The sequence below is a fragment of the Desmodus rotundus genome, chromosome 5, assembly GCF_022682495.2.
Source record: "Desmodus rotundus isolate HL8 chromosome 5, HLdesRot8A.1, whole genome shotgun sequence".
Taxonomy (NCBI): domain Eukaryota; kingdom Metazoa; phylum Chordata; class Mammalia; order Chiroptera; family Phyllostomidae; genus Desmodus; species Desmodus rotundus.
Window position 1 is genome coordinate 9,035,370 of NC_071391.1, and position 12,194 is coordinate 9,047,563.

The window sequence follows — 12,194 nt, forward strand, 5'->3', positions numbered from 1 at the left end:
TTAATGCATCCTAACATCTTGAAAAAATTGTTCTGTATGCTGCAATTTCCTGAACTTCCTTATTTCCCTCAGTTAAGTTTTGAGTGGCTACTGAGGCTGAAAGGTAAATTTAAGGTGAACATAGAGAAAGGAGGGAGATTCACTGTGTTTACGTCTACTCACTTGGAATCCTTCCCATGCGCAAGAGGTGGGTTCCAACAGAGACCCTGTGGCTATTCCTAAATGACCCTGATCAGAGGATGTGTTTCTTTTCTCTGGTGTTATGCAAAATGATTCCTGAGTACATGGAAAGCTGTTTCTTAGGCAGCCTTTTTGGTACCACTGTGACTTGCCTTGAACCGTCTATGCATACATACACAAAGACTACAGTTTTGCTCCAATTATAAAAGTCTTGGAGGTGAAATGGAAAGAAGAGATAGAGAGGAAAAGGAAAGTTCAGGTTAACATAAAATGAATTATCATTGTGAATTTTGTGCAGACACATCCCCAAACTGCATGCGTTCTTTTGAGATTAATTTCAGTGGGAAAATAAGTAGAATGGACCTGAGAATAAGAAATACTTGGTCCACATGGAGATTTGTCCATGTATATATCTGGCTTAAGAAAAATTGAAGTATTCCTTCTCTTTTCACTAATTGGTGAAATATACTGAAAATTCTGTATTTGAAATAGAACATCGAGAAGTGATTTTAATAATGAACTGCACAGAACTGTCACTAGAGAAAGCACGTATGAAATAAGTGCTCCCCTATTCTGTATATGAGCATGTGTAGGGATGGAGGGATAGGCGATAGGAAATATTGATTGTGTGCCTGATTACTGCCAGGACGGTGCTCACCCTTGCAACTGTCATCCTCTCAACATTTATCCTGTTTCATTCTCACGACAGCCTTCTTAGTAGACAAATTATTTCCATATTACAGGCAGTGAAAGCAAAGCAAAATGTGTTGGTCGGAGAATCACAGATCCTACCAAAATAGCATTTAGGGTATTGATTTCAGTCTTGTACCCCATATGTCTCCCAATCCATAGCCTGTAGTTATGTTGCTCATTCCACCTCTTCCTTTTGTTCTCCTGTTTCTTCTACCAGAGCTGAAGGGCTATGAGTATGTTTAGAAATGACTTGAGAAAGAGCTCAGTGCCTCTTACCCTTAGGCTAAGAGTTTGAGAAAACCAAATCAGTTAGATTTCCAGTCTCAGTCTGGCCGTTCACCCCAGTTTACTACCCTCAGAATGTCCAAGTCTCCTCTTCAGTCTCTTCATGGCTGCCTTCACCTCCTGGTTTCTCAGGGTATAGATCATGGGGTTCAGCATGGGAGTGATAACGGTGTTATTGATGGACACAGCTGTGTCCATGGGCAAGGTAGTGAATGGCCGGCAGTAGATGTAGACAGAAGGCAAAAAATGAAGAGTCACCACCAGGATGTGGGAGGTGCAGGTGGAGCAGGCCTTTTTCCGGCCCTCCCCAGAATAAGATCTGAGTGTCACCAAAATGACAGTATAGGACCCCAGCAGCAGGAGGAACCACAGCAAGGTCACCAGCCCATTGTTAGAGATCATGAGAAGCTGTAGAGTGGAGGTGTCGGTGCAGGCCAGTTTAATCACCTGGGGCACATCACAGTAGAAGGCATCCAGGATGTTGGGGCCACAGAAGGGGAGTGGAAGCATCAGAATTATCTGGACAATTGAGTGCAAACCACCACCCACCCAGGAAGCTGCCACCAAAGCCACCCACACCTCCCTCCTCATAATTGTCACGTAATGCAAGGGTTTAGCGATTGCAAGGTACCTGTCACAGGCCATCACAGAGAGGAAGAAAATGTCAGCCCCACCAGCAAAGTGGAAGAAAAAGATCTGCGCCATGCAGCCATTGTAAGAGATGGTGTTGCTCTCTGACATTAGGTCTACCAGGAACTTGGGAACGGTGACCGATGAAAAAACGATGTCTAGGACTGATTTGTTCCTTAGGAGAAAGTACATAGGAGTGTGGAGGTGGGAGTCACAGGTGATGGTCACAACAATGAGGGCATTGCCCAGCAGGGTTGTTGCATATACAGCAAGGAAGAACACAAACAAGAAAAACTCCAGCTCCCGGAAGCCAGTGAGTCCCAGGAAGACAAATTCCCTCACGTGGGTGTGGTTGCTCTGGCCCATGATGGGACTCACTTTCTTCCAGGTCTAGGTTGGGAGAAGATATGTTAGGATTAGGAGTATGGTATCATGAGACAGCAACGTCATTTATCATACATTGTTATGAAGCTCTTTCAAGCATCCAGATGATCGCGACTACTCAGAGAACTGGTCTGGAAATGCTTTTGTCTCATGGTTATTCTTTCCTACGGTAAGTACTGTGGGTTGGCGGGGAGAACCGTCACACTCCTATGCCCTTACTCTGACCACAGGGAGATGAGAGGACAATGGTCACTGGACTGTGGCTTGTCTCAGGTCCTGTAAGAGTAACGTCCTCACATGTGAAAAATGCAAAGCTTTCTGTGTCACCAAAGGTTTTCACCTGTAACAGCTCATTTTGATTTTGATACTTGTAATGTCTCTGCGGAGTTGTAGAGTGGTTATGATTATCTCCATTTTATTTGGGGGAAACTGGAGCTTAGAGCAGTTAATGACATGTCTACATTTGCATAACTGCAAAGTTAATAAGTGTCAAATCAAGGATTGAACCAAAATAAATTTTCTGACTTGACAAAGACTCCTTTCTTGACCAAATTTTTGTTAGGCTCCTCTGAGCTCTCTTCTCTATTAGAACTTGATCTTGGCCTTTCCTGTCTTTCCTTGTTGAGTGAAGTTTTAGCAAGAATTCTGCTAAGTCAGTTTGGCAGGAAGCCCCTACCTTAGATATCTGATCAAATTCCTCATCCCCCAGTCCTGATATCTAACTCCTTGATCTAAGTTCTTGGCTTGTCTTTAGCAAGAATCCCTCTATTCTTTATTTTTAAAACTATTGTATTGATTATGCGATTACAGTTGTCTAATTTTTTCCCCTCTATTCCCCTCAGGCCTGTACTCCCCCTCCCACCATCACTCCCCCACCTTAGTTCATGTCCATGGGTCATGCATATACATTCTTTAACTGCTCCATTTCCCATATTATTCTTAACCTCCCCCTGTTTATTTTGTACCTACCATTTATGCTTCTCATTCCCTGTACCTTTTCTCCCATTCTCCCTCCTTCCCCTCCCCACTGGGAACCCTCCATGTGATCTCCATTTCTGTGATTCAGTTCTTGTTCCAGTTGTTTGCTTAGTTTGTTATTGTTATTGTTTTTTGTTTTTAGGAAGAAGCTCTCTATTCTTGATGTCTCCTCTTAGATTCCATTCACTGACCCCTCACTCTATTCTTTGGCTATAAATTCTCATTTGTCCTGGTTGTATTTGGAGTTAAGACTAATCTCTCTCCTCTATTGCAATAGACTTGGATAAAATCTGTCTTGTCATTCAAGGCAAGTGTCTGGTGAATAATTTTTTAAAGAAGTGTTTCCACTTGCCAGATCAGAGAGTCTGTGGCTTACGGTGGTTTATCAGAATTACAGTGGGTAGACAAGGTTTAAACAGTTAATTAAGTAGTCTGCTTATTTAATCCTCACCTTTTCCTTTAAAGGAAGAGGAAAATCAGGCCCTCCTAAGTACTCCTCCCTGTACTCTGAGACAGGAAGACCTCACTCAGGCCCACAGGACTATAGGTAGAATGCAGAGCTTCAATCATTGTTCAGAGCCAGGGAAGGATCACAGACCAACTGATCATTAAAGCTTCAGGACCTCAGATGTGACTAACTCAACCCCCCTCTCTACAGTGCTGAACAGAGAAGGATGTTTATTTTTCCAGGATCAGTCTATAAATTGGTGAAAGATGGAGAATTAAATTTTTTTTCAAGCATGTTTTGTGATCTTTTTGTTGTTATGAGGACATTAAGACGTACTCTTTAAACAAATTTCAAGTATACAGTATGGTCAGCTCGAGCCACCTTTACTCATCCTGCTTCACTGAAACTTGGTGTCCTTTGACCAACATCTCCTCATTCAGCTCTCCTCCCAGGCCCTGGGAATCACCATTCTACAGGTGAAGGGCATTATGCCTAATGAAGTAAGCCAGATGCAGAAAGACTAACGCTGCGTGATCTCATCTGTAAGCAGAATCTAACATAGTTGAACTCACAGGAAGACAGAGAATTTTAACCAGGATTATGGACTCAAATTCCATGGAATTTCTATTATTTCTGTACTATAGCAAACTAGGTTTTTTCCAGATCAAGTATGTGGCCATCAGAGGAAAAAACTCTTTTTAATTGGACATCTATATGTTTAAGGACTCTCATATTTCAGATAATTTTTCAAAATTCAGGTAGTTAATGTGACTGAAATTCAGTTCAACAACAGAAAGTAACGATACAGTCCTGGTATTTGAAGCAATGGAATTAGATCTGAAGATAACAGGATAGGAAAGAAGAGAGTAGACTAGATGAAAAAAATAGAGCACTTTTTTTTTTCTGAAATAAAAGCATAATAAATCACCCTACAAACAACTTATTTGTTACTGTTTCTTTTTCCAGTTCTGTTACAATTGGGTGTATTTTATGATTTAATTTGAGTGGTTAAGACATACAGAGAGCTTCTTACATAAATAAAAATCTTTGTTGATTTTCCTAGATCTTTGATTTTCTCATAGGTAAAATCATTTAATTTTTGTGAGAAGTGAATTTCCTGTGTAAGTTTTCTTTTGTTTTGTTTTGTTTCTGTTTTTTTTAAAAATAGGTCCCAATACTTCACTGTCCCGGCATTCAGTCCTAGAAGTGAAACTCAAGAGTTTTTTACTGCCACTTGGCAAATCGCAGAAAGCTTTGTAAATGCTATACTAAATTTGGAGTTGTGTTGTTGCCTTTTATCCAGGATGTCCACAAAGAAAAGCCCACCTTATGACCGTATTGAGGACAGGATTCATTCAGTTCCCCCCATTTCAGACCCTGAGGAAAGCATTTGTTCTAGACCCAAGTGTCTTCCTCTTAGACAATGCCTGGGACATTTTTGTGTACCAGTCATTTTACGGACTGGGACATTTTTCTTCCTTTTGCCTTCCCTCCACTTAAAAACGTACATGAGGCTTCATTTCCTACTCTGCATTTTTTTCCACTGTAGTCTCTAAACAGTTTCTTACTTGCATTTTCTTGCTTTATTGTGCGTGTTGAGTTGCTGTTGCTGTCAGGTCTCCCTGCTCCTGTGTGGAGTGTGATGGGAAACACATTGGTTACTAGGGTAGAGCCTGGTTCTCATAGGTGTGTGGCAATCCGGAAGGTGGAGGATAGGCATTGATGAGGAAGACTCAGTCAGAATGGGGCACTAGCCGGGGAGCACAGCAGTCTTGGGGGACAGGGCTTGAAAAGGAATGTGGAAACTAGGGGTGAGGGGTGGCATCAGCAGTTAGGCTTGCAGAAGGTGCAGGCTGTGCGGGAGGTGGGGGCCACAAAATTTAGCCGGGGCCCTCTCCAAGTTGCCTTGTTGGGTCCTAATCACTGTTTTCAGGTGATGCTGCACTCCACATTTTGTAAATGTGTTTTTGTTTGCATCTCAAAGCCCAGACATAGATTTACTGGGTCATATGATGTTAATTTTCTAATTTTAACTGATAATTAAGGCATCCAGTGGAGAACGGGGACCAGACAAGTCAGATCTCTGGAGATGCAAGCTACTTACTCTTGGTTTCTCTTTTAAATTCATATGATTCTCCTTTCTCCTCTGGCCAATCACCTTAGTGGTTTCAGACTCTGAGGCACAATGTCAGGTCAGGCCCAGATGGTGGCCCTTTTCTCTTGAGACTTAAGGGTTCCATTTTGGATCCTAGAAACAGCTTATTCAAAAGAACACAGTCTTTGAATTCAGGTTCAAGTGTTTTAAAGTTTGACTATGTGACCCCGAGCAGCTTAACCCTTAGGCACTCCAGAATCTTCTTCCATGGAATGGGGAGCATAAGGCTGTCTTTGCAGTGAGGAGTTACTTGTTATGGCCTAGCATTTTTTACCGCCTGTCATTATGTGTCTATTTGTTTCTGCTCCTTCCTCCAAATGTAAACCCCTTAAAGGCAGGGATTTTGTTTGGTCAAGATTGTATATACAGCTCCTATCCAGCACATGTCAGTTACTCGATAATTCTTTTCAAAAAGATGAATGATGAATGAATGAATGGCTGACCAGTGCCTGATTTGCGGCATTTACCCAACAAAGTACCTCTTCTCTTTTATTCCAACTCTAGCCTCACCCTAAACTTCCTCCTTTTGCCCCCTCTTCCACTTTTGTCGACAATTCAACAACAACTCATATGTGAGCACATTGCAAACTTCAAAGCATTATCAAAATGTAAGGTATTAATACCATCTTAATGCTAATGTCATTTATACAAGTGTGTTTCTCTGCCTGCTCCTGCTAGCTTTTGATATTATTTTTAAAGAAAGGGGCGGTGCCAATTATTGTATTACACATTGTAGGTTCTCAGGTAAAGTTTATGGAATGAGCTTGAATACAATAAAATTCACCTTCTAACTTGAATGTGTCTTCACAAGCCTGACATTTTACACGAAAGGCAGGAGTTTTTAATCAACTTAAGGCTTTCAGTTCTAAATGACACGTTAACAAGTCTTGCACATGGATATTTTACCTTCCAGGGACTGAAGACTGAACACTATGGGAAGTATATAATATACGTGTGCTAATCTAAAGCAGCCTGAAGTTGTGTCTTCAGGCTGCCCCACCTACCTTTGGGTTAGAAAGGCCAGCCCGCAGGGCTCCCCATCTTCACGGCTCTGTTCTTCCTCTCCCAGACACGGGCACTGTCCACACTGCTCTCTGAGACACTGAGTGGAAGTCTAATAATGTAATAATCAGCATGGGGAATTTGTCAGCTATTTGTAGGAAAAATAATTTTCAAATAGGAAGATGGCAGTTGCAGGTGCCATGGGAGTTATAAAGAAGTTGCTAAGCAACATGTGTAAATATTGGGATTTCCCATCTATCTTTTGATAACTGCTTTCTGTTCCACTGCGGTCTGAGAGCATACTTTGTGTATTTGTGAAGGTGTGTTTTATGGCCCAGAATGTGGTATATGTTGGTGAACATTCCGTGTGAACTGGAGAAGAGTGTGCATTCTGCTGTGGTTGGATAAAATATAAATATCAATTAGATCCAGTTGATTAATGTTGTTATTCAATTCAACTGCATCGTTCCCGATTTTCTGCCTAGTGGATCGTCAGTCACTGACTGAGGGGTGTCACAGGCTCCAATCATAATAGTGAATTTGTCTATTTCTCCCATTTCTATCAGTTTTTGCTTTGCTTATTTTGACGCTCTGTTGCTACGTGCACACACATTAAGGATTGTTATGTTTTCTCAGAGAATTGACCTTTTTATTATTATCATTATAAAGACCCTACCTTCATCTCTGATAATCTTCTTTGGTCTGAAGTCTGCTTTATCTCAAATTAATATATCCATTCCAGCTTTCTTTTGGTTTATCCTTCTTCATTGCATTACTTTTAATTGCTGTGTGTTTTTATATGTAAAGTGGGTTTCTTGTTCTATAAAAACTATATGTTTCCTAAACATATAGTTGGGTCTTAAAAAATTCATTTTGTAGCCTCTGTCTTCTCACTGGTGTGTTTGACTATTTGCATGATCAAGTGGCTGAAAAGTCAGTCAAGAGATTATGTCGTCATTCTTTTATTTTGTCCTTAAAAATTCAATTTAGAGGCCAGCCCTGAAAAGAACATTCAGAGTTGAAGGGTAAGATTTCTTAGCACCATAAATTCCATTTTCTACTAGATAAGTTGACTCCAAAAGAAAAAGAGCAGGGATACGCTGCACTGAATGTTACTTTAGAAGCAAATCGAAATGATTTATCATCAGGGATTTTTGATATAATTGAAATCCCTGAACTGTTACTGTGAAAGGTGTAGAGATCCCCTAAGCTTAGAAGAGTGGATTCTTTCCTTGAGCTGTAAATTCAAGAAATTACTTATATGTATATAATTTAATCCCCACACCTATTTTGTAGAATAGATATGAAGATTAAATGTCAATCAACTTTAAAGGAGTAGTGTCCCCTTGGTAGATTTAGAGAATGAGGATGTGAGACCATTAAGTGACATCCACAAATTGTCAGAGTTGGCAACTTTTGGGGCTGGGATTTGAACCTTGATCACCTGAGAAATATCTTTGTGCTGATTGTGTCAAACAGCAACCGTGAAGCGTCTGGCAAGATGCTCTGTGAATAGCAGGCCCTTGGTCAGTGTTAATTTCTTTATGTATATTGTGGGGGAATTGTGGGGAGTGTCTTGGGAATGATCCTTCAATTGGACAATGATACTAAAACCAATAAAACAGATAATATTTTATTGGTGTGCAAGACCCAGAATGTTGTACACATATTACATCACGGAATCAGCTCTTGCCAGTTTCAAATGTCTTAATATTTGTGGGCTTGGCCATTTGGGTTGCCAGTTTGGTTTGGCAGGTGTCTTTGCTGTGAAAGTGGGATGGTACAGATTTATGTCAAGGTTATGTAAACAGACCCCAGTCAGACTGTGAGGCTCCTGCAGCTTGTCTGTGAGAGCGCCCTCTTCTGGTCTGGAACTTGTCCTGGTGTTCTCTTCCTTAAGCCTCTCACTTTCTAGATCCTTGCTGTTCGAATGACTATGAAATTTAAAGAGTAACCTCTTTTAAAAGGGAATGTTTGGCATTTTAAAAGGACAGCTTTAAACTAGCGGGTGAGTTTCAGATGGTGGAATTCCAGGCATCAGCACACAAATTGGGGAAACTTTTGGAGGTCAGGGACCTCCCTCATGTCTAGAATGTCTGTCACTTCCTAATTCTTTGGGTAGGGGTTGAGAGTGAGAAATCTCCTGAGGAACTTTTTCTTTTTCTAATTTCTCTTCTTGGAAGCAAAACTTGAAACATTGGTTAGGATACCCATCAGAAGAGCAGAAGAGAAAGGGAAGAATGTGGGTTAAATTTATAGAAAGGCAGAGAGACTACAGGAATGCATGGAGGAGAAATGCTAAAAAAAAAAAAAGCTCTTGTCACCTGGTGGAGCCTTATGTCCCCAGGGATCTTAAATTAGACTGGATGGTACAAACACAGAGAAAATTCTGACTGCACCCTCTGCCGCCAGTCTGTTCTTTAACTACTATATATTTTGTTTTATTCTGCTCTGAATGCAGTCTGATCAGGCACATGTAGCTCCTTTCAGTCTGCAAGTTGCTGCCTAATGAGACTGGGAGGATAAACTGGAAGTGTGTATTTGTGGGCAGACACTTGAAATGAGGAGATAAAACGAGACTGGGGGAGTGTAATCTCTAAGAAACTCGTTTCCAGTGCCTGTGAGCGTCTGTTGCTTTGGTCAGTGGAGAAGGGGTGTTCAATGTCCATGGTTAGCAGTGCATTTACAGATGGTTAGAGATGGTTTTCCACAGCTTTGTCAAAGAATCGCCTCATTTCCTGCTCAAGTGTGTCTGTGAAGGAAGGATTTGCAAAATCCAAATTCATAAGTTATTTACTCTCTAGGTGTAAAGGATACATCCTCCTCATTTAAATTTCCTAGAGGCAGAGATCATCGACATCCCAGTAGTCAGGCCCCGAGACTCCCCAGGGCTGCTCTAGTTTGGGGTTCTCCTGTGTGGTCTGTGAAGGAGACACACGGGAGTGTCTGGGATACAGGGCACGGGGTAGACGCTTGATCATCTTAGATTCTGCCCTCTGCACCTCCTCCTGCCCTTTCACAGATAACCTGGCAGCACAGAGAGCCTCACATTCACTGAGTTGCTCTTGTTTGCCAAGTGTGTGCCGGACATTTTGCCGATGTTAATATATTAAATCCTCTAAGGGACCCATTTGCAGATGAGGTGATAGGTGCTAACACTCACATGCAGAGGGACACTTTGCACTGCAGTCCCAGCATCAGGGGCCCTTACCCTCTTCACGCCGCACATTGCAGCCTCTCCCTCAGGGGAAGCAGCACAAAGTGCGCATTCTTTTCCTGGTATATTTTGGTTTTGTTTTATTGAAAACATATACTTATTTTTAAAAATTATGTATATATATTTTAAATATATTTTATTGATTATGCTATTACGGTTGTCCCATTTCCCCCCTTCACTCCACTCCATCCTGCCCACCCCCTCCCTCCCACATTCCCCCCCTATAGTTCATGTCCATGGGTCATACATATAAGTTCTTTGGCTTCTACATTTCCTATACTATTTTTACCCTCCCCCCATTTATTTTCTACCTACCATTTATGCTACTTATTCTCTGTACCTTTCCTCCTCTCTCTCCCTCCCACTCTCCTGTTGATAACCCTCCATGTGATCTCCATTTTTGTAGTTCTGTTCCTGTTCTAGTTGTTTGCTTAGTTTGCTTTTGTTTTTGTTTTAGGTGTGGTTGTTAATAACTGTGAGTTTGCTGTCAGTTTATTGTTCATATTTGTTATCTTCTTTTTCTTAGATAAATCCCTTTAACATTTCATATAATAAGGGCTTGGTGATGATGAACTCCTTTAACTTGACCTTATCTGAGAAGCACTTTGTCTTCCCTTCCATTCTAAATGATAGCTTTGCTGAATACAGTAATCTTGGATGTAGGCCCTTGCCTTTCATGACTTGGAATACTTCTCTCCATTCCCTTCTTGCCTGCAAGGTTTCTTTTGAGTAATCGGCTGATAGTCTTATGGGAACTCCTTTGTAGGTAACTGTCTCCTTTTCTCTTGCTGCTTTTAAGATTCCCTCCTTATCTTTAATCTTGGGTAATGTAATTATGATGTGCCTTGGTATATTTCTCCTTAGGTCCAACTTCTTTGGGACTCTCTGAGCTTCCTGGACTTCCTGGAAGTCTATTTCTTTTGCCAGATTGGGGAAGTTCTTCTTCATTATTTGTTCAAATAAGTTTTCTTCCTCTTCTCCTAGCACCCCTATGATTTGAATGTTGGAATGTTTAAAGTTGTCCTGGAGGTTGCTAAGATTCTCCTCATTTTTCCGAATTCTTGTTTCTTCATTCTTTTCTGGTTGAACGTTTCTTTCTTTCTTCTGGTCCACACCGTTGATTTGAGTCCCAGTTTCCTTCCTGTCACTGTTGGTTCCCTGTACATTTTCCTTTATTTCACTTAGCATAGCCTTCATTTTTTCATCGAATTCGAGACCATATTCGACCAATTCTGTGAGCTTCCTGATTACCAGTGTTTTGAAATGTGCATCTGTTAGGTTAGCTATCTCTTCGTCACTTAGTTGTATTATTTCTGAAGCTTTGATCTGTTCTTTCATTTGGGCCATTTTTTTTTTTGTCTTGGCACACCTGTTACATAAAGGGGGCAGAGTCTTACGTGTTCACCGGGGTGGGGCAACCCATGTCGCTGCCTTGTGACGCTGTATGTGCGGGAGGGGTCTGAGAGGGAACAATGGCGCTTGCTCAGCTCTGTCGATTTTCAGTTACTTCCTTCACTACCCACAATTAAATTGGGCCCTTCTGGTGCTGATTCCCAGGTGGGTAGGTTTGTGTGCGTTCTAGGACCCTGTGGGTCTCTCCAAGGAACTCTCTTGTGAGGCTGGGAGTTTCTCCTGCTGCCGCCTCAACCCCCACAGGTGTTTTCAGTCAGAGGTTTGAGGCTTTATTTCCCCACACCGAAGCCCTGGGTGTGTGTTCTGTCTTACTCCCCAGTTGTTTCTCCTAGTTTATCTGCACATGAATGTGGGACTGCTTGCTCCACTAGCTGTCGCCTTGCCGGGAGTCCTCTGTGCCCAGCTGCCCATCTCCTCCCCTCCTACAGGTCTGGATCAATGTTTCTTCTTTAACTCCTTGCTTGTTGGACTTCCATACAGTTTGATTTTCTGTCAGTTCTGGTTGTTTTTTGTTTTTAAATTGTTGTGGTCCTTCTTTGGTTGTGCAAGGAGGCACAGTGTGTCTATCTACGCCTCCACCTTGTCAGGAAGTCTAAAATTATATTTTATTGATTGTGCTATTACAATTGTCCTGAATTTTCCCCCTTCACTCTCCTCCACCTAGTACCCCCCACTCCCTCAGGCCATTCCCACACCATTGTTCATGTCCATGGGTCATGTGTGTAAGTTCTTTGGCTACTCCACTTTATATACTGTACTTTACACCCCCATGGCTATTCTGTTACAACCTATTTGTACTTCTTAATCCC

The 12,194-nt window shown here is 41.6% G+C and overlaps 1 protein-coding gene across 1 annotated transcript; it reads right to left on the minus strand.

Moving 5' to 3' along the window:
• Positions 1 to 515: 515 nt before the first annotated feature.
• OR4D6 (olfactory receptor family 4 subfamily D member 6) lies at positions 516 to 6,860 on the minus strand. Its single transcript, XM_024574343.4, has 2 exons — positions 6,758 to 6,860; positions 516 to 2,178 (listed from the first exon to the last, which is right to left on the minus strand). Exon 2 carries the CDS (start codon positions 2,152 to 2,154, stop codon positions 1,210 to 1,212), a length of 945 nt encoding a protein of 314 aa, XP_024430111.2. The 5' UTR covers positions 2,155 to 2,178; positions 6,758 to 6,860; the 3' UTR covers positions 516 to 1,209.
• Positions 6,861 to 12,194: the final 5,334 nt, after the last annotated feature.

What these genes read in the sequence shown, in the direction of transcription:
- OR4D6 (XM_024574343.4), bottom strand. Translation starts at nt 2,154, where the DNA reads ATGGGCCAGAGCAACCACACCCACGTGAGGGAATTTGTCTTCCTGGGA.